The 22948-nt window shown below is 44.6% G+C and overlaps 1 protein-coding gene across 7 annotated transcripts in view; it reads right to left on the bottom strand.

Moving 5' to 3' along the window:
• Positions 1-22948, bottom strand: part of LOC137616404 (tyrosine-protein phosphatase non-receptor type 11-like) — a 284273-nt gene that overhangs the window by 123821 nt on the left and 137504 nt on the right. For all 7 annotated transcript variants that reach the window (XM_068346127.1, XM_068346125.1, XM_068346128.1 and 4 more), the window contains one exon: positions 2214-2408. In XM_068346127.1, the coding sequence (XP_068202228.1) occupies positions 2214-2408 (195 nt within the window). The remainder of the gene's footprint in view (positions 1-2213; positions 2409-22948) is intronic.

The raw sequence follows: 22948 nt of genomic DNA, 5'->3' as shown, positions 1-22948 counted from the left end.
GCTTGTTGATTTAATAGTCTGACTAACAGACTCACATCGCTGCCATGTTTATCAGCATACTCAAGTACTTCAACGTCAGTTTTGGTGAAAGATCCCTCTTACCTCTGTCTGCAAGGCCAGGGTTCTTGGCAATATTGAGGGAATAGTTGAGAACACTATCGGAAAGTGAGTAATGGGGGGCTGAAGAGGATAGTAACAGTCCTGAAGGACTCCCACTACCCATGGCTCAGCCCTATGTCTCTACCGGGTTGCCCAAAGGTAAGACAGGCATACCCCTACTCTCAGAAGTAAAAATGGTGGAAAGCACAGGCAACAGCATATTCCTCTTCGTCCACCCCATTACATGGAAGGTACAGGTTGGGTGGCTTGAAAGGACTACATGCACAGGCTCCTTCTGGGAAGTTGCTGGCAGTCGTGATCAAGGTCTAGAAAAGGCTCAGAGCCCTTAACAAACGCTGCACCGAGTTACAAAGCAACAGCTACCTCTTGACCTAATTTGGTTTTGAGAATGGGGAGACAAAGGCATACTTCCTCCTAAAAAACCAAGTTGACCCACTGGTTGCTGACTGGTCACAGCCTTCCCAACAAAGAGCACAAGACCATTGAACTTCTCCAGAGACTCCTAAGTTGCTAACTGCGCTCACTTGATCAAGCCAGGAGACCAGTTAGAAGGCAACCATGGTTGACAAACCAAGACCTTCAACTCAGAAACAGAGTAGCCTATGCTCTCTGCCTTGAGTCTCCCCAAGGAGAGAATACAGTCAGTTCTCACACTGACTGAAGGGTTAATCTGAAAAAGGTGCTGACAAAACAAGATTGCAAAGAAGTTTTCTGCTTTGAAAACGAAAGGGCAAGATCTTGTTTCACTGATTTACAGCAAGAGAGTTCTCGGATCCACAGATCTCATCGTCAACTCGACCCAGGGCTAGGCTAGACAGATCCTTGAGGGGCACTAAAGTGTTGTTCAGTGATCGAGGCCCTCCCCAAAGGCAAAGCCAAGGTTGCCTCCCTTCAACCGTTGCACCCACGAATGTGAGCAAGGATGTCCACCAAGAAACACTGACTTGGAATTGTTTGCCTCTATTGACAATGGTTCAAGCTCCAGTGTCTTGGGGCAGATGAATACCAAGTACTGTACCCAGTCACATAGCCAGGAAACAGGGTATGGCAGGATGTTCCTGCAATTCAGTCTCTCTCCTAGAATAAAATTGTGCTATCCCAAGGTCAGAATCTGAAGCAAGCCAGGAAAGGCCAACAATAGTGGGGGAATAATCCCTGGCATTGAACTCGGCAGCGATAGAGGGAGTACTTGTTCTCTTCCCAGTCATATGCCTTGTAAAGGTTCCAACATCCGCAACTCTTGGCCTTCCACTGCATGCAAGCACGGAGGAAGTCCCTCCGCCCTCAACTCCTGGCCTTCCGCTGAATGCAAGTTCACAATGATAGGCTGAAGTGGTGTTCTCTCAAATCGCCCTATGTAAGTATCTCAGGTTGTGGGAGAATGGGAGAAGAAGAGTGTTGAAGCTCCTCCATCAACTGGGAGGAAAAGAATGTATGGGACAACACACTCCTGTCCTACCTGGCTACTGGAATAGTCAGGGAACCGGATTCACAACCACTAGGCATTGGCCACAGGGAGCTGAAGCACGGGGCCATGCCAAAGTCCCTCCCGCTTACTGTGATATCCTAGGGACCCAAGCAACATTCCCTGGAACCCCCAACACAAAGTTGTAGCATGGCCCAGTGCCGGGGCAAAAACCAGTCCCATTTAGCTACTGGGGACCAAAGCCGCGGCATGGGGCCGTGACATGTGATCATGGCCACAGAACCAAAACACAGTGCAGTATACACCTGTCTTGCCTGGATGGGGACCCGTATAACCAAAATACAGGGTCATACATGCCATGGCTCCACATGCTCATAGCTACGTCTCCATGGGGTTAGGAGTCACTACCACCACAGTGGACACAACTTTTTCAACCCTTGCTAACCACGCATTACATGTCATCTAACCACCTCGTTAAAGGATTTCAACAGCCATTCCAGCTCATGCTGAAAACATATTCCCTACTTAAAGTACAAAAGGTTTGTTTACACATCAGAGCAAATAAGTATGATTAAAAAAACAAATAATTTTTTACTTTTACATACTTTTTCTTCACTCAAAACACAATAAAAAGTTGTAAAAAAGTTAATGTTATAATTGCACTTACCTTTCAGTAGTAGGATCAGCGCAATTTAGTGGAAATTTTAACTCAATGATTTCTCCATTCTTTTCCCTTAGTTGTCCTTGGTTTTCCATATAATACTGTACCAATTCTGCTAATGTTGCAAACTTCTCACCTCCATACAGGTCATAAAAATCACCCATATTTTGAATTTTGATATGCGTAACCTCACCATTCCGCCTGTAAAAAAGTGTATACTGTAATTTTTAATTCAAATACTGTACATAGCATGTTACTTTCATACAAAACAAATTACTCTTTTCCTCCAACTTTATACTAACAAAATTACAAGCACAAGTATACTGTATACACCTTAGAAATAAACTGGGATCCAACATGATAATAATTTAGTTACTGCATCTCTAAATTTTTACTTAAGATTATATTGATTTTGAAAAGGAGCATTTCATAACTTATACCTTATTACTAGTGTATGTACCCGTGACACAACCTACAGTACTTTCATTACTCTAAACACAATAATTGAGAGCAAGCTTAATATCACAGTTTTCTTATTTATTGACTTATACCTGGTAATCTCAATCTCTTATTTTGTACTTAGCAAATAATTTTCCATTTTGTATCTGTTCTTGAAATACACCAATTTACTGGTAAATTAAATAAAAATTCACCACTCTCTTTTCTTAGTGTAAATACATCATCTTCATCTATACTTGCATAATACTACCAATTCAAAGTACTTATGAACTTGAATGTTTATCATAAAAAATCTGTGAGGTAACTAGAAAAAAAGTAATAAAAAAAATCTGTCTCATATACATGAGCCTAAATAAAAAAACTTCAAGCCAATAACAAGGAATATCATAAACTACAGCACAAACCACCAAAATCTCTCACACGGTAATACAGCTGATATTTCATATTTATTAAGTAGATGTAGAGAGATTTACCATACCTTTTAAAAAGAGAAAGATTTTCCATACCAACACATTAGTGAGAATATACTTAATGAATGAAGTTTCAAGTTCCATACAGTGGCTTGTAACCTACTAAAAATTCATTAAAGCATGAAAAATTTACAATTTCAAAAGAACTTCCTGTCTATATACTGAATATGCAAATGAACTAAATTAGGGGTTGTCAAATACTGTACAGAGCTTGAACCTAAACAAAGTTGCAGAGAAGGCATCACGGTAGCATACTTTAACTTACTAAGATGTTATTTTCATTAGTAAAATAAATTTTTGAATATACTTACCCGGTGATCATATAGCTGTCAGCTCTGCTGCCCGACAGAAAAACCTAAGGAAAAAATACGCCAGCGATCGCTATACAGGTGGGGGTGTACATCAACAGCGCCATCTGTCGAGCAGGTACTCAAGTACTCCATGTCAACACAGAACCAATTTTCTCCTCTGCCCACTGGGTCTCTATTGGGGAGGAAGGGAGGGTCCTTTAATTTATGATCACCGGGTAAGTATATTCAAAAATTTATTTTACTAATGAAAATAACATTTTTCAATATTAAACTTAGCCGGTGATCATATAGCTGATTCACACCCAGGGGGGTGGGTAGAGACCAGCATAATATGTTAACATTAAGAGCTAAGTATTTTGTATTTCATTTTAGCAGTTATTCAAAATAACAAACATAAAATTAATAAGTACCTGGTAAGGAAGTCGACTTGAACAATTACTCTGCCTTTTTAAGTACGTCTTCCTTACTGAGCCTCGCGATCCTCATAGGATGCTGAGCGACTCCAAGGAGCTGAAGTATGAAGGGTTGCAACCCATACTAAAGGACCTCATCAAAACCTCTAATCTAGGCACTTCTCAAGAAATGACTTTGACCACCCGCCAAATCAAGTAGGATGCGAAAGGCTTCTTAGCCTTCCGGACAACCCAAAAACAATAATAAAACATTTCAAGAGAAAGATTAAAAAAGGTTATGGAATTAGGGAATTGTAGTGGTTGAGCCCTCACCCACTACTGCACTCGTTGCTACGAATGGTCCCAGAGTGTAGCAGTTCTCGTAAAGAGACTGGACATTCTTAAGATAAAAAGACGCGAACACTGATTTGCTTTTCCAATAGGTTGCGTCGAATATACTTTGCAGAGATCTATTTTGTTTAAAGGCCACGGAAGTTGCGACAGCTCTAACTTCGTGTGTCCTTACCTTCAGCAAAGCTTGGTCTTCCTCATTCAGATGGGAATGAGCTTCTCGTATTAACAGTCTGATAAAATAGGATAAAGCATTCTTTGACATAGGCAAAGATGGATTCTTAACTGAACACCATAAAGCTTCAGACAGGCCTCGTAAAGGTTTTTAAATAGAACTTAAGAGCTCTTACAGGACATAAGACTCTTTCTAGTTCATTTCCAACCATACGATAAGTTTGGAATATCGAACGATATTGGTCAAGGCCGAGAAGGCAGCTCGTGTTTGGCTAGAAAACCAAGTTGTAGAACATGTAGCCGTTTCGGATGAGAATCCGATGTTCTTGCAGAAGGCATGAATCTCACTGACTCTTTTAGCTGTGGCTAAGCATATCAGGAAAAGAGTCTTAAAGGTGAGATCTTTCAGGGAGGCTGATTGTAGCGGTTCGAACCTGTCTGACATAAGGAATCTTAGTACCACGTCTAAATTCCAACCAGGTGTAACCAAACGACGCTCCTTCGTGGTCTCAAAAGACTTAAGGAGGTCCTGTAGATCTTTATTGTTGGAAAGATCTAAGCCTCTGTGACGGAAGACTGATGTCAACATGCTTCTGTAACCCTTGATAGTGGGAGCTGAAAGAGATCGTTCTTTCCTCAGATATAAGAGAAAGTCAGCTATTTGAGTTACAGAGGTACTGGTCGAGGATACGGATACTGACTTGCACCAGTTTCGGAAGATTTCCCACTTCGATTGGTAGACTCTAAGGGTGGATGTTCTCCTTGCTCTAGCAATCGCTCTGGTTGCCTCCTTCGAAAAGCCTCTAGCTCTCAAGAGTCTTTCGATAGTCTGAAGGCAGTCAGACGAAGAGCGTGGAGGCCTTGGTGTACCTTCTTTACGCGTGGCTGACGTAGAAGGTCCACCCTTAGGGGAAGTGTTCTGGGAACGTCTACTAGCCATCGAAGTACCTCGGTGAGCCATTCTCTCGCGGGCCAGAGGGAAGCAACTAGCGTCAACCTTGTCCCTTCGTGAGAGGCGAACTTCTGCAGTACCTTGTTGACAATCTTGAATGGAGGGAATGCATATAGATCTAGATGTGACCAATCAAGTAGAAAGGCATCTATATGAACTGCTGCTGGGTCCGGGATTGGTGAGCAAAATATTGGGAGCCTCTTGGTCATCGAGGTTGCGAAGATATCTATGGTTGGCTGGCCCCAGGTGGCCCAAAGTCTCTTGCATACATCCTTGTGGAGGGTCCATTCTGTTGGAATTATTTGTCCCTTCCGACTGAGACAATCTGCCATGACATTCAAGTTGCCTTGGATGAACCTCGTTACTAGTGAAATGTCTAGACCTTTTGACCAGGTGAGGAGGTCCCTTGCGATCTCGTACCATGTCAGAGAGTAGGTCCCTCCTTGCTTGGAGATGTACGCCAAAGCCGTGGTGTTGTCCGAGTTCACCTCCACCACTTTGCCTTGAAGGAGAGACCTGAAGCTTTTCCAGGTCAGACGTACTGCCAGTAGCTTCTTGCAGTTGAAATGCATTGTCCTTTGACTCGAGTTCCATAATCCCAAGCATTCCCTACCGTCTAATGTCGCACCCCAGCCTACGTCCGATGCGTCCGAGAAGAGAACGTGGTTGGGAGTCTGAACAGTCAGGGGAAGACCCTCTCTAAGGTTGATATAGTCCTTTCACCAAATCAGACCAGACTTTATCTTTCCGGAAACCGGGATCGAGACCGCTTCTAGCGTCTTGTCCTTTTTCCAGTGAAAAGCTAGATGGTATAGAAGAGGACGGAGGTGTAGTCTTCCTAGTGACACAAATTGATCCACGGATGACAGTGTCCCTACCAGACTCATCCACAGCCTGACTGGGCAGCGTTCCTTCTTCAGCATCTTCTGGATGGATAGCAGGGCTGGGGGTTGATCGTCTTGTTCAGCAACGTCCTCATCAGAGGGTTCCTCATCTGAAACTGATGAGGAAACGGCAACGGAGTGGGCAACGTCTGACTCGCTGAATCCGGTCGCACTGGTGCATGCGTGACGGAGCCGGACGCAATATCATGGCACTACTGCACAGTCTGTGAACTGTCAACAACCATGGTAGCGCGAGGAAGTACAGCGTCAACCCGAAACTGTCTAGACTGTCTGGGTTGTGCAGTCAACACCCTACCGGGTTGCTGAGGTTGACGCACTGCGTCACAACAAGTCACCTCTGCTGGTTGTTGAACGTCTTCCTAGTGACACACTGAACGTCAACAACCACCTCTGAGCGTCGCTTAACGTCAACGTGCGACTGGCAACCCACACTGGGTCGCATCGGTGGAGGAACCACCTCAACTGGCAGACGCGAGTAGGATACCTCAGCGTCAACAGGGCGCACAACCAACCGGTAGGAAGGTTGTTGGCCAGAAGGTTCTTCACCGTATTTAAGTCCTCTATCAAGGACACAAGCTTGGACTGCATGTCTTGCAGCAAAGCCCATTTAGGGTCTACGGGAGCAGGTGTGGCAACAGACGGGGTTAGCGACTGAGGCGGAACCATTTACCATCCCTGGAAGCCTTGTTATGTGTGCATAATAGTACAGCAAAACTTCAAAAGCTCGACAAAAGTTGAGAAGTTGACCTGTAAACAACTGGAGCGTCTCCTGGCTAGGCGCCAGGGCGAGTCTACCAGAATTGAGAAGTCTACCTGGGCAGAGGCATGAACTCCCAAGCCGAGAACTTCTCTCGTGTCCTATCAGACTCTCGCTCTATAAGCCAGTTTAAAAGAAGGGAAATCAAAGGCTGTATCCCTGAAACTCCTCCTGGTGCAAAACCAGTCGCCTAGCCAACGTAACGCTCTCTAGGAGAGCGAGAGAGCACTAGCTTAACAACAACGGCTTCGAAGTAGCTAGGCCTAGTGTAAGTTCTGACGTGAGGCGAACGAGGAGCAGCAGTTACAAGATCCGGACGAAGATCCTTAAAAAATCATCATGATTTAATTAAAGTCCATAGGAGGCTAAGCAGCTTAAGGCTCCTCTCCAAATGACAGAGTCCTCAAAGGAATATCAGTAGGAGGGAGAACAGCACTTTCTCATCTACAGGAACCTTGTCCGAGAAAAGCTAGGTACAGTGATACCTCGGTAGTCGAACGACTCTATACTCGAACAATTCGGAGTTCGACCAAAATTTTCGAGAAATTTTTGCTGCGGTGCTCGACCAAAAATTCGGTACTCGACCAGCCGAACACGTGACGACCGCATGGGCTTTGTGATGATCGCGCCATCTCGGCCACTCTCGCTTGTTCGGGAAGCATCAGTTCTCTCGAGAGCGTCACTCAGACAACGCGCGATCAGCATTCGTTGTGATTTAGTGATTTTCAGTGCTTTTAATTGCTTTTTTAGCTTTCATAATGAGTCCCAAGAAAGTAATGAGTGTTAAGGGGAAGGAGAAGAGGAAAACAGTGCGAACAACGATCGAGTTGAAGAAGGAAATTATAGCGAAATATGAGAATGGTGTACGAGTGTCCGATTTAGCGGTAGAATACGGAATGGCGAAGTCGACCATTTCTACGTTTTTAAAGCATAAAGAAATGATTAAGAAGGCGAATGTTGCAACGGGAGTTACGGCGGTAACTAAGCAAAGGCCACAAGTGATTGAGGAGATGGAAAAGTTGCTTTTAATATTTATTAAAGAAAAACAGTTGGCCGGGGAAAGTGTTAGTGAAGCGTTCATTTGTGAAAAAGCGTTGCATATCTATGAAGAATTAGTGAAGAAAAGTCCGAGTACCAGTGAAAGTGATTCATTTACATTTAAAGCGAGCAGGGGTTGGTTTGAAAAGTTTCGTAATAGAACAGGTATTCATCGTGTTACTAGGCATGGGGAGGCAGCTAGTTCGGATCAAATTGCAGCCGATAAATACGTGGGGGAATTCGATCGGTACATAAATGAACAAAATTTGATCGCACAACAAGTCTTTAATTGTGATGAGACTGGGTTATTTTGGAAGAAAATGCCAGCCAATACGTACATTACCAAGGACGAGACGAAGATGCCAGGTCACAAGCCAATGAAAGATAGGCTAACATTGTTGCTGTGTGCAAATGCAAGTGGCGATTGCAAGATCAAACCCTTGTTAGTGTACCACTCGGACAACCCCCGGGTGTTCAAACGAAATAATATTTGTAAAAGTGCACTACCAGTTATGTGGCGCTCGAACACTAAATCTTGGGTCACAAGACAATTCTTTACTGAGTGGATAAACGAAGTGTTTGCCCCCCAGGTTAAGGCTTACCTCATTGAAAAGAGCTTGCCAATGAAATGTCTTCTGGTTATGGACAATGCTCCTGCACATCCTCCAGGTCTCGAGGATGACTTGAAAGAAGAATACAGCTTTATCAAAATCAAATTCTTGCCCCCCAATACTACTCCCATACTCCAGCCCATGGACCAACAGGTCATTTCAAACTTCAAAAAACTCTATACCAAGGCCCTTTTCAGAAAGTGTTTTGAAGTGACCAGTGACACGAAGTTGACCCTAAAGGAATTCTGGAAGGAACACTTCAGCATCCTCAACTCTGTTAACATGATTGACCAAGCTTGGCGAGGTGTGACCTATAGGACATTGAACTCTGCCTGGCGTAAGCTGTGGCCATCATGTGTCACAGAGAGGGAGTTTGAAGGTTTCCAACCAGAGGCGGGTCCAAGCACTGCTACCCCTGTAATTTCTGATGACACTGATGTCGTTGAGGAAATTGTTGTCATGGGCAGGAGTTTGGGGCTTGAGGTCGACAAGGATGATATTGATGAGCTTGTAGAAAGCCATTCTACCGAGTTGACTGTGGAGGAATTGTTGCACCTGCAACAACAACAGCAGCAGGATCTGATTGTGGAGCAGGAATCTTCAGAAGAGGATGAGGTAAGGGAGGATGTTCCAAGTTCTCTCATCAATGAAATTTGTTCCAAGTGGGCAGATGTGCAGGCTTTTGCTGAAAAATACCACCCAGAAATTGCAGTAGCAAACCGGGCAGTGCATATGTTTAATGATAGTGTCATGTATCATTTTCGAAGAATACTGCAGAGGAGGAAGAAACAATTAACAATAGACCAGTTTTTCACAAAAGAAAAGAAAGCTGCTACATCAAAGCCTGTTTCTCCTCCAAAGAAGAGACAAAGAAGAGAAGAAACCCCTGAAATAGATCTGCCCACCCTTTCATTGGAGAGAGAAACAACTCCTGAAGGAGAACTACCCCGCCACATCATGGAAGGGGACTCTCCTTCCAAGCAGTAACCTCCCCCTTCCATCCTCTCCACATCCATCCCTGTATGCCATCGAACCGCTGCTCAAAGGTATGTTCACTACAGTACAGAAAATGGTTTAAAATTGTTTTATTTTAGTACAGTAAATGGTTTAAAATTGTTTTATAGGATTTTCTGACCAATTTCATACACATTTAGATAATTATTGTTGTTTAGGTACACGTTTTATTAATATTTTGGGCCTGTTCGAGTGCTTGGGAACGGAATAGAATATATACCATTATTTCTTATGGGGAAAAAAAATTCGGTACTCGAACAAATCGGAGGTCGAACACGGATCTCGAACGGATTATGGTCGAGTACCGAGGTATCACTGAGTGATACCTCGGTAGTCGAACGACTCTATACTCGAACAATTCGGAGTTCGACCAAAATTTTCGAGAAATTTTTGCTGCGGTGCTCGACCAAAAATTCGGTACTCGACCAGCCGAACACGTGACGACCGCATGGGCTTTGTGATGATCGCGCCATCTCGGCCACTCTCGCTTGTTCGGGAAGCATCAGTTCTCTCGAGAGCGTCACTCAGACAACGCGCGATCAGCATTCGTTGTGATTTAGTGATTTTCAGTGCTTTTAATTGCTTTTTTAGCTTTCATAATGAGTCCCAAGAAAGTAATGAGTGTTAAGGGGAAGGAGAAGAGGAAAACAGTGCGAACAACGATCGAGTTGAAGAAGGAAATTATAGCGAAATATGAGAATGGTGTACGAGTGTCCGATTTAGCGGTAGAATACGGAATGGCGAAGTCGACCATTTCTACGTTTTTAAAGCATAAAGAAATGATTAAGAAGGCGAATGTTGCAACGGGAGTTACGGCGGTAACTAAGCAAAGGCCACAAGTGATTGAGGAGATGGAAAAGTTGCTTTTAATATTTATTAAAGAAAAACAGTTGGCCGGGGAAAGTGTTAGTGAAGCGTTCATTTGTGAAAAAGCGTTGCATATCTATGAAGAATTAGTGAAGAAAAGTCCGAGTACCAGTGAAAGTGATTCATTTACATTTAAAGCGAGCAGGGGTTGGTTTGAAAAGTTTCGTAATAGAACAGGTATTCATCGTGTTACTAGGCATGGGGAGGCAGCTAGTTCGGATCAAATTGCAGCCGATAAATACGTGGGGGAATTCGATCGGTACATAAATGAACAAAATTTGATCGCACAACAAGTCTTTAATTGTGATGAGACTGGGTTATTTTGGAAGAAAATGCCAGCCAATACGTACATTACCAAGGACGAGACGAAGATGCCAGGTCACAAGCCAATGAAAGATAGGCTAACATTGTTGCTGTGTGCAAATGCAAGTGGCGATTGCAAGATCAAACCCTTGTTAGTGTACCACTCGGACAACCCCCGGGTGTTCAAACGAAATAATATTTGTAAAAGTGCACTACCAGTTATGTGGCGCTCGAACACTAAATCTTGGGTCACAAGACAATTCTTTACTGAGTGGATAAACGAAGTGTTTGCCCCCCAGGTTAAGGCTTACCTCATTGAAAAGAGCTTGCCAATGAAATGTCTTCTGGTTATGGACAATGCTCCTGCACATCCTCCAGGTCTCGAGGATGACTTGAAAGAAGAATACAGCTTTATCAAAATCAAATTCTTGCCCCCCAATACTACTCCCATACTCCAGCCCATGGACCAACAGGTCATTTCAAACTTCAAAAAACTCTATACCAAGGCCCTTTTCAGAAAGTGTTTTGAAGTGACCAGTGACACGAAGTTGACCCTAAAGGAATTCTGGTAGGAACACTTCAGCATCCTCAACTCTGTTAACATGATTGACCAAGCTTGGCGAGGTGTGACCTATAGGACATTGAACTCTGCCTGGCGTAAGCTGTGGCCATCATGTGTCACAGAGAGGGAGTTTGAAGGTTTCCAACCAGAGGCGGGTCCAAGCACTGCTACCCCTGTAATTTCTGATGACACTGATGTCGTTGAGGAAATTGTTGTCATGGGCAGGAGTTTGGGGCTTGAGGTCGACAAGGATGATATTGATGAGCTTGTAGAAAGCCATTCTACCGAGTTGACTGTGGAGGAATTGTTGCACCTGCAACAACAACAGCAGCAGGATCTGATTGTGGAGCAGGAATCTTCAGAAGAGGATGAGGTAAGGGAGGATGTTCCAAGTTCTCTCATCAATGAAATTTGTTCCAAGTGGGCAGATGTGCAGGCTTTTGCTGAAAAATACCACCCAGAAATTGCAGTAGCAAACCGGGCAGTGCATATGTTTAATGATAGTGTCATGTATCATTTTCGAAGAATACTGCAGAGGAGGAAGAAACAATTAACAATAGACCAGTTTTTCACAAAAGAAAAGAAAGCTGCTACATCAAAGCCTGTTTCTCCTCCAAAGAAGAGACAAAGAAGAGAAGAAACCCCTGAAATAGATCTGCCCACCCTTTCATTGGAGAGAGAAACAACTCCTGAAGGAGAACTACCCCGCCACATCATGGAAGGGGACTCTCCTTCCAAGCAGTAACCTCCCCCTTCCATCCTCTCCACATCCATCCCTGTATGCCATCGAACCGCTGCTCAAAGGTATGTTCACTACAGTACAGAAAATGGTTTAAAATTGTTTTATTTTAGTACAGTAAATGGTTTAAAATTGTTTTATAGGATTTTCTGACCAATTTCATACACATTTAGATAATTATTGTTGTTTAGGTACACGTTTTATTAATATTTTGGGCCTGTTCGAGTGCTTGGGAACGGAATAGAATATATACCATTATTTCTTATGGGGAAAAAAAATTCGGTACTCGAACAAATCGGAGGTCGAACACGGATCTCGAACGGATTATGGTCGAGTACCGAGGTATCACTGTATCTCAGTGAGGGTCTCACTGGTGCATTAGCAGCAGACCAGAAGGCAACGTTATGTAACTGCCTGACAGTCTGTGAACTGCCAAAAACTGAACTGTCAACCACAACAGGTGCGTGAGGACATACAGCACTGGTGCATTAGTAGCAGACCAGAAGGCAACGTCATGTAACTGCTTGACAGTCTGTGAGCTGGCAACAACCATAGCTGTGTGGGGAAGCAAAGCCTCTACTCCTGACTGACTAGTCTGCTGCGGGCGAGTAGCGGTAACCACAGTGGGTTGCGGAGGTTGACGCACAGTGTCAAAACAAAGCAACTTAACTCCACCCTCCTGTTGTTGTGGCAACTCGCGAACGTCAACGGAGGGTAGCGTGCGTCTGTGAACGTCAACGTGCGGCTGGCAGGGTACACTGCGCATGGGAGGTGGAACTCTCACAAGCGGAGTGCGGGAGCAGGTAGCGTCAGTGTCTACTGTACGCACAACCGTGGTTGGTTGTAGGCTAACGGGTGCAGCGTCAACCTACTCCGCACGATACTCCTGCATAAAAGATGCTAACTGTGTCTGCATAGACTGTAGCAAAGACCACTAAGGGTCTACAGTAGCAGGTGCGGCAACAGACGGTGTTACTGCCTGTTGCGGTACCGCTTTGCCTCTCTTAGGAGGTGAGCAGTCGTCGGAAGACTGCAGCGAGTACGAACTGACCCAGTGGCTACACCTGGGCCGTTGGACTTGCGCGGAAGGGACCGACTTGCACTTAATAAGCTGCGAGACCTTGGTCCAAGGTTTCTTACGAGAAACCTCTTCCGCAGACGAGAAGTAAATGGGCTCTCTCGTCTTTGTGTGGGTGGGGCGATCTTGGGTAGATACGCCCGAAACCACGGAGGGAAAACGTCTGTTCGTTGATCAAGGCCTGACGAACCCATAAGTCGTTCGACATTACTTCTCCCCTGGGCTTGGGAGCTTGCAAGAGGTCCCGGACTAGGTGAACGACAGGCACGAACAGACGAACCCTCGGACGCAACACTGTAACACTTTGCGCATATCACTTTATCACTTCGATTTTCTGTTTTGCACTTATTTCACTGAAATCGAAACTTTTACTGATTTCTACCTGAAACACGCAATTCTACCCTTCATTAAAAGGTAGTAATTGCGAAAACAGTCGTATAATGCAGCTCATTAATACTAGCAAAAACAGAAAACATATAAAGATAAAGAATTCAGTGGCTGGGAAAGAGACTAAACACTAGTTCAATTAAACTACGTTTACAATCTCTCACCGCACATAGCCTGGGGACAAGAATAAAACCCTAGAAACGTTTTACCTTCTTCCCCGTACAGCGACTAGGGAGGAGAGTGACACGAGAACAACGTTACCCGCTTGAACGGAACGTTTTTTTCTCCTCTCTCTCCCTCCGTCTCTATCTCTCTCTCTCTTTCTCTCTTGATTTCGCACCTGAGAGAAGAGCCCAATTATATATCGTCAAAAAAACATGTTATACTGTATGGCTAAAGGAAAAAACTGAAAGGTTTTCCAAATAAAAAGTTCCTTTAATTTAGAATTTAAACCATTTAAGTTAAGAAAGAATGAACGAAACGTCAGAATCGATTTACTCTTACTGCAAAGTGAAACCGTGATACACTCTCTCTCTATCGTAACGATAGAGCGCATGTTGAACGTCCTGAACGTCAACAACTGAGTAGTCTAAAAAAACTAAACGTTAGTTCATCTTTGAAAACAGTACGAAGACTATCAAAGAAATTCTTTCATAAAACATTAAATTTAAAAAGTTTTAAATTCTTTAAAGGCTAAATACGATATAACGGGCTCAACGTTGATTAACTTCGGTTCCAAGTTAGGACCGCCTACTATCAGGAAAGGTCGCAAATAAACAAAACATAAAAATTTCTTTTTATATGTTTATAATAAATGGAAAGTTAATCGAAGAGGCCTAATAAAGGCGGAGAGATATAAAATATATAGATCTATAACGTGTTAAGCAAAATTACTAAAAACCTAAACACACTTCCGTCTAAGGGAAGGGTCGGCCATTTAAAAGTGAAAGAGAGTCCATACTCTCTTAGTCACCATAATTAAATCTATCCAAAACGAGTTCAAGTTTTGAGATGAAGATAAAACCCCTGCATAGCGAAAGCTCAAAACTAGAATAGTGTACTTCACCAATTAGTTGTGAAAACAAATCCAGTTAGTAACAGCGTATTTAGTAGGTCTTGCCAGTGGCACGACAAAGAGAAAATTGGTTCTGTGTTGACATGGAGTACTTGAGTACCTGCTCGACAGATGGCGCTGTTGATGTACACCCCCACCTGTATAGCGATCGCTGGCGTATTTTGTCCTTAGGTTTTTCTGTCGGGCAGCAGAGCTGACAGCTATATGATCACCGGCTAAGTTTAATATTGAAAATTTCCTTTTAATTTGGATTGGTTTATGGAATTTTGGCTTACGGTCAGGCACTGGGGCCTGTGAGGCCATTCAAGTAGCCTACACTTTGAGGTTAAAGTTAGATAAGGTTGAACATAAAGATGGAAGAAAGGATGGAAGTATAAAGGTAAATTAGAATGATCTAAAGGATGTACTGTACAGTACTATACAGCGAGGGGTTGAATGAAAGCCTTAAAGACTCTTGAATAATGTCTACAATGCACCACATGGCACTGATGGCACTACCTCATGGGGTTTTTTTATTTCAATCTAAACAACTACTGTACTAGAAAATTTAATTACACCTAACTTCTATCATGTTATACTTTGTTAGTTATTAATCATAAGTTCATAACTCATTCTACTTGAAAGCATTCTTGAATCAATTATTTCAATTAGTGCATTGTCACATCTTTAACAGGCAAATGTGAATTAATTACATATAAGGAACTTTGTCTAAACTGTAGTTTAATTCATGCAGATTCTAAAAACGGAAGATATTCAATTGAAATGTAAATAATTCTATGTACTTTTCTTGATAATATCATAACATAATGCACATTAAATTAAATAATTTCTAATTTTTAAAATGAAATACTGAACAGCTACCTAAATTGAAATTTTTGGTATAGTATAAACAAATTCTTCAAACTATGAAACTTTATTAGTCAACTTATTATACAGTGCACTGTATTGTATAGAAAATCAACTTGAATGAGAATGATTACAATAAAATTATGAGTATGAAAACTTCTAAAATACAATAAAAAGTAGGAACATTTTCAGTTAATAAAGAGTATATTGTTACAACTATATATTTGTTCAAGTGATTGCTGAAAATTTAATATCTTCAGCAATCAATTAAACAAATATGACAAATTTGTAAGTAATTTGCATCTTTCCCAGCATGCACCTGGAACTATTTATAGGGGTATTACTTTCGGCATAGCTTTAAGACAAGTCAAGATAATTTAGTGAGGGATAACTACCCTGTCCGCAAGTTAGCGGGTGGGGGTGAGGTAGACTGGCTACCCCGCTCACTCACACCTCTTGCCTGAGTAACCACTTTTCTTTCTGGCAGGACTTTTTAGGGGACAGGGTGGCGGGCCAATTTGTATAAATAGCTCCAGGTTTGTATGCTAAGAAAAATACAAATTACTTACAAATTTGTCATTTGTTCTAGCGCAAATACAAACCCTCCACTATTTATAGGGGTGACTCACTCTTAGGAGGAAGGAAGTCCTCACCAACAGGCCTTGGTCATGACCCGGGGTTCTCTCTATTTCGATCTGTGATCAATTGTAGTAAGAACCCTACCCTCGCTAAAATCAAGTACCAATATAAGGTAATGCACAGATAGTGGTCTGCAAAAGCTTGTGTGTGAGTGAAAATAGCAGTGTGGCTTGTCTTTAACAGGGGAACTTGAGTACAAGACCTTAGAGTTCTAGGATTAACCCAATGCCCTCCCCTAAAGAGGTATTGGTGTCGTAACAAAGTATTATTTCATTACTTAGGAAGCAAAAGGGAAATGAGTCTTGCCTGCGGTGAGGTGAGGTCATCTGTGCTGAGGCTTGTGGTGCTGTTTTCCCCCTGGGGGGAGAAGGTGAAAGTAAGAAAGGAGCCAGTCATTCTTACTCATTCACCCAAGACTAACCCGGGTTACCTCAGCCCTCTGCTACTTGTCCATTAAGGAGCTTGAGGTGTTTAGACCATTTGTTGTGTGGCCACCACAGGACCAATGGAAAGTCTCCATACTCCTGTGGGTTATGTCTTACAAGTAGTGGGTGGTGAAGGTCATTTGACGCTTCACATGCCGACTTGCAGTACTTGCGCCACAGAGTAGTTTTTCATGAGCTCTGGGTTGTTTGGAAGGATTGATTGCTTTCTCAATCACCTTCCGAATCCATGAGGAAATGGTATTTCTCGTGACCCTTCTCTTGACCTCCCCCGTGCTAATGAAAAATGCTTGCACACAGACGAGCTGCTGCCACTCTTTTCAAGTAACACCTCAGACTCCTTACTGGACAAAGTACCAGTTGGTCTGAATCTTCAGTTACAAAATGAAGACTCTCTATCCGAAATGGGCCGAACCTAGGGTCAAAAACACCCAGATTTTGAGTCTTTGCAATCAACTCAGGGATGTAGCTGGGAATTACTTCTCCCCGTCTCCTAGAGTGAGAGACGGCAGTTTGGTAACTCTCTTGGCCGAAGCCAAAGCGAGTAGGAACAGCCTGGTAGACTGACTCTGTGGAGCATCTGAGGTGTCCAGCCACTAGCCTCTCTGCGCAAGGTGGTGCTGGACAGTCTCCAGGCGTGAAGCCAAAGCAAAGCTACGGCTGTGGTAAAAGTTGGCATAAAGTTGTTTAAGCAGGTTGTGTTGTGAAGGGAGTTCCCTCGGGATCTCCGTGAAGAGTTGCAGGAGGTTCGAAAACGATTCTGCAGGATGCCATAGCGGAGCTATTAAAGTCATTCGTAAGTTGCTGCCTATTTGTACAGTAACTGGTTGAGGATTTTTCTCATCAGACAGAACGGGGAAAATGCATATGCATTCAGGTTTACCCACCGTTGTTGGAAAGCATCTTGCCAAAGAGTTTGGGGAACAGGAGCCTGAAGTTCAGGGCCATTGCGAACAGATCCAGAGTCGGGGAACCCCACAAAGTTAGGACTTTGTTGACTACTAGAGGATTCAAAGACCACTCGGAGACCACTATCCGAGTCGCTCTGCTCAGATTGTCCGCCAGCACATTCCGTTTGCCTGGAATGAAGCAATCTGATAGTTGTCACCGAGTTGTCTTCTGCTCATCTGAGTATCTCTATGGCACAGCTGCAGTGAAAAGGTACAACCTTGCTTGGTTAGGTAAGCAACTATCATGGTATTGTCGCTCATCAATGCTGTACCATGGAGTGCCCCGCCAGGAACTGGTGGAACTGTTGGAGGGCAAGAAAGGCTGCTCTCATCTCTAAGAGATTTATGTGCTGATAGCTTTCTGATTCGGACCTATGGCCAGAGATGTTGTGGTGCAGCAAGTGGGCCCCCCACCCTTCTTTTGATGCATCTGAAAAGAGCGTCAACTCCAGGGGAGAAATGAGAAGATCGACCCCTTTGCAGAGGTTTAGGTCTGCCAGCTATCATCTGAGGTACAAAAGTTCCTCTTGTCCTATGCGGACTAGACAATTCTTTGAGACACCACAGAAGGGATCTCATCCTGAGGCGACTGTTGGGAACTAATCGGACCAGAGAGGAAAGGTGGCCGAGCAGGCGAAGCCAGCTCCAAGCTGGGAGCTCTTCTCGCCTGAGGAAGGGCTGTGCTACCGCCCTCAGCCTCTGAATCCTTTCATCTGATGGGAAAGCTTTGTGCCTTATGGTGTCATTCGCATGCCCCGGTATACCAGTTATTGAGAGGGAAGCAAGTGAGACTTCTCGAAGTTTACCATGATCCCCAGATCTTGGCAAAACCTTAGAAACTCACCTTGGTGGCAAAGGAGGACCACCTCCAAGTCTGCCATAATTAGCCAGTCGTGCAAGTATCTTAGGAGATGGATGCGGATTCTGTGAGCGCAAGATGACACTAAGGCAAACACTCTCGCAAAGACTCGAGATGCTGTGGAAAGACCAAAACACAGCACCTTGAACTGGTAATATTTCTGGTCTAGCATGAATCTCAGATACTTCCTGGAAGACTGATGGATTGGGATCTGGAAGTAGAAGTCCTTTAGATCTAGAGTGCACATGAGGTCCCGCAGTCTTATTGCATGTCTGACCTTGTCGGCCGTCTCCATTCTGGACGGGGTCTGTTCGACAAACCTGTTCAGAGCTGAGAGATCGATGTCTGGTCTCTAGCCTCCAGATGCCTTTTCCACAAGAAAGAGTCAAGTACTGTAAAAGTATGGGGACCCATCGAGGACATCTTGGAAAGCCCCCTTCTCCAACATGGTCTGGACTTCTGCCTGAAAGGCAAACATCTGTGCGGATCCCTTCGCATAGGAGTTCGATGGAAGGGACACTAGAGTCCGTGAAGGGAGAGAAAGAGTGAATGGGACATGATACCCAGAACGAATCACTTCAGTTGTCCAGGGTTCAGCCCCGCGACGAAGTCACCTCTGCCAGCAGCTCTGTAGGCATTCCCCCATAGGTGGTTGTATTGGAGGCTTGGCCATCCTAGTGGATTGGCCTTGGCTAGATCCCCTCTTCCCCTTGCCTCCAAGGAAGAACTTTTTGCCTTGAAAGGCTTGTTTAGATACCCTATGACCCTACTGTTTTGGGTCTCTAGTCCTTTTCGTTTGCGGTTTAGGAGCTGGTTTCCTTTGTGGCTGAGAAGTATAAGGACTAGTCCTTCTGGATAAGGGAGTCCTGGCTGGACTTCTTTCACTTTTACACCCACTCGACATCCTCAGGATTGAAGAGAGAGCTCCCTTCGAAAGGAGCGTTTCCAAGTCTGGCCACATCAGCGTGAAGAGGTTGCCTATGGTACCTTCCTATGATGGCATCCCTCTTCTTCAAGATGGTGTTAGCCCAAAGGTTCATCACTTGATGGGAGAGGAACTCAATGTCCCAAGTACCAGACAATAGGAAAGTTTCCATAGGCTTCCAAGAGGACTCCTGAGACCAGTCCTGGGATTGGATCAGTTGCCCTAAAGAACCCAACCATAAGTTGAGCCATAAGTAGCCTGCATGGGGTACTTAGCGCCTTTTTCCTGATTGAGTATATCAGAGGCCGAGAATGAGACAGGAAGTCCAGTAAGCTTCTCGAATGGCATGCCCTTTGAGAGTGCCTCTATGGAGTGGTCGAGAGGCAGGGTAGGGAGAGACTCCCTGAGGACCTCGTAACACCTCCTCTTAAACAAATACGAAGGAGGGAGGAGCTTGTAAGATGAACTGGTACGGAGGGAGGAAGATAAGCAAGTTGCCTGAGAAACTGCCTTCTGCTTGGCACCTCCTAACACCTTTGACCAGGGCAGAGCTGCACTGGCCTTCAGGGGTCTCTGGGTGCCATAAAATTGGTCCAAGACCATATCCTTACCATTATGAGGAGCTGCCAATGGATCTGGTAGCCCATTGATGGAGCAAATGCAAGCTAACACCTGCCAGAAGGTGTGCTCAGACTCCTACCGTTCATCCTCTGTTGACCTAGGGCTAGTAGCAGCTGGCAAAGCGTCGTCCTTGGGATTGCTTTGTCCTTCCAATTCCGAGCGTTCACCCATGGCATGGGTCCAAGTTGTCGTCAGGATAAGCCGAAGACAGGGCAACTTCCGTGGACGTGCTCGCTTCCTTTTGCCTCCCAGGTTGAGGTAGGGGAAGTCTGACCAAGGATTTAGGGATTGTAAATAAATCAATTGGTTCTTTGGGCTGAGGCAGAAGTTCCTCCAGCGTTGGTAAGGATGAGGATTCGCAGGAGAGGCACTAGGGATGAGAGGTGGCAACAGAGGGATCCTTGGAGTGCCACCTACGGACTGGGAATGGGAAGATTACCCCCATCAAGGCTTGCCGCATTACGTAAATAATGCTCGCAGCCATGGGGGGTCGCAGGCTCCCAATGTGCTGGGAGGGAGGTCCTTAGGATGGCACAGAATCCTGAACTTTAAAACCTCTACAGGAATCTTAGCCCTTTCCCCAGTAGGCAACTTACCTGTCGGCAAAACCAGCACAGGCCTCCCCTTGGGGAAAGGGTCTGAGCGCTGTCGAGTGGGTGACGGCTGTCTCTGGGTTGGTGGAAGCCCATGAGACTGGAGGGATTGGTGGGCATCTTGCCTAGCGGGAAGTTTACCCTGGGGAGGGAAACCTCCTGCAGCCAAAACCGCAGAATGAACCTCATTTGGGGACGAAGAAACCATCAAGGAGAGGCGAGATGGGTTCTGTAAGGAAGGGAAATAGCGAGAACCACCTCTGCCGTGAGACGCCGCCAAATCACACGATATTGCTCCATCACAAGACACAGCGATGTCACGTGAAGCTGGTCTGCCATGTGATGCTGCAAGGGGATGAAACCCAGGGGGAGGAGCTACCATAGAGCATGACTCCATGTTGCGAGACCCATGGGGATCGTAGTGACGAAATCCCGGAGCAATTGCATCCCTGAATCCTGAAGGAGGATGGAAACCCTCAGGAAACGTGCTGCGTGTACCCTACGGGTATGCGCAAGAAAGACCCAAAGGTCCAACGGAGCTATGAGAGCCCAAAAGCTCAGCGTAACTCCAGTCACGAGAACCCAAAGGCTCAAACCAGGAGGATCCATAAAATAAGAAGCCAAAGTCTCCCTGTTACAAGAGCCCAAAGGCTCTACATAGCATCCGGAACAAGAGGCCGCAGGCTCAGCGTAACCGGGTTAAGAGACCCAGGGGGATCAATGCAACAGGAAACCGAAGTTTCCCTGCCACAAGAGTCCAAAGGCTCAATGTGACAAGAAACAGGAGAGCCAGAAGGCTCAGCATAACCAGGGTTGCGTAACCCCAAGGGATCAACACAATGGGAAACCGAAGTTTCCCTGTCTCGAGAGCCTGAAGGCTCAACATAACGAGAGGCATGAGAGCCCAAGGGCTCAACAATACCGGGGTTGCGAGATCCCAAGGGAACTGCGCAACGGGAGATCAAAACCTCCCAGTTACAAGAACCTGAAGGTTCAACGTGACGGATGGCAAGAGAGCCCGAAAGCTCAGTATGACCATCGTTGCGAGAGCCTGAAGGCTCAACGCAACTGGAACCTGAAGGTTCCATGTCGCGAGAACCATAAGGTTCAAAGTGACGGAGGTCTGAAGGTCTCGCAGTGCCAAGAGAGCCAGAAGACTCAAAATGACGAGAGCCTGATGCGTGATCTTCACAAGACCCCGAAGGATCAGCATGACCAGAACCCGCAGGTTCAAAAGGGCGTCTCTTTACAGCCCGAGGAGCAGAATTTCAAGTATAGACATTCTCATTGCACATGCTATCTGCAAAGAGAAAAAGAGAAAGGATTAATCAAGGCATGTCAAAGGCAGGAGAGAGCGACAGTATGTCCACACTCTACCGAGCCAAAAAGCAAAGTGGTTACTCAGCCGAGAGGTGTGAGCGAGTGGAGTAGCCTGTCTACCCCATCCCCACCCACTAACTAGTGGATGGGGTAGTTATCCCTCACTAAAATTATCTTGGCTTGTCTTTCAGCTAAGCCGAAAGTAATACCCCTATAAATAGCGGAGGGTTTATAAGTGCCCCGGAACAAATATAGTTGTCACAATACTGTACTCTTATTAGAAGTTTGTACTTTAGACAGAGTAAATGTTCTTCCATCTTTAAAAAGTCCTTCTAGATGTTTATGAGATAGCATGAAGAGTGGCTGACTTCTCTGTACTGTACTGTATAATGTTTAAGTAAATGAGAAAAAGGCTCTAAGGGTTGGAAGAATACAGGTATTTCTATTTCACATAATGGGAAACCGAGAAAAGTTTGTATAAGTTGCAGTATTAGAATGGTGTATAACATTATTTCTAGAAAGGTTTCAATTGAAAAAATAAGACAAATAACTGGACTGGTGGAAAAGACATATGGTTGAAACAAGAGGATGTTGGGATCAAGTATATAAGACACAGCTGTTTGAGAAGCTTGGGAATAAAGGAAAATGGCAAACTTATAACAGAGTTTGTATTTTTCCTAACATACAAACCCGAATTCTTTACTATAGGAGATATTCTAGCGCGAGCTGGAAAATACGGCATAAAAACCTTAACAAGGTCGTTAACGACTGGGCAGGTAGTTTACCACCTGTTAGTGGTGGCGGGTCACCGGTCAGTAGCTGCTGTTTACCTTCAATCGGATTCTAGCTAGGACTATTCTAGGGGGCGGTGATGGAGGGAAGATTTGTGTAAAGAATTTGGGTTTGTATGTTAGGAAAAATACAAACTCTGTTATAAGTTTGTCCTTTGTTCCTACACTTGATACAAACCCTCATTCTTTACTATAGGAGACTTAGTCTTGAGGCCAGGGTGGCCAAGGAGTTCCCTATTCCTAGGGAAGATACTGTAGTCCTCAGACTAGAATCTTTTGAAGCAACAATCTTCCGTAAATCTTCTTTCT

This window comes from Palaemon carinicauda, chromosome 22 (genome assembly GCF_036898095.1).
Source record: "Palaemon carinicauda isolate YSFRI2023 chromosome 22, ASM3689809v2, whole genome shotgun sequence".
NCBI classification, from domain to species: domain Eukaryota; kingdom Metazoa; phylum Arthropoda; class Malacostraca; order Decapoda; family Palaemonidae; genus Palaemon; species Palaemon carinicauda.
Note: the sequence above shows the minus strand (reverse complement) of the source record. Positions and strands in the feature narration are given on the sequence as shown.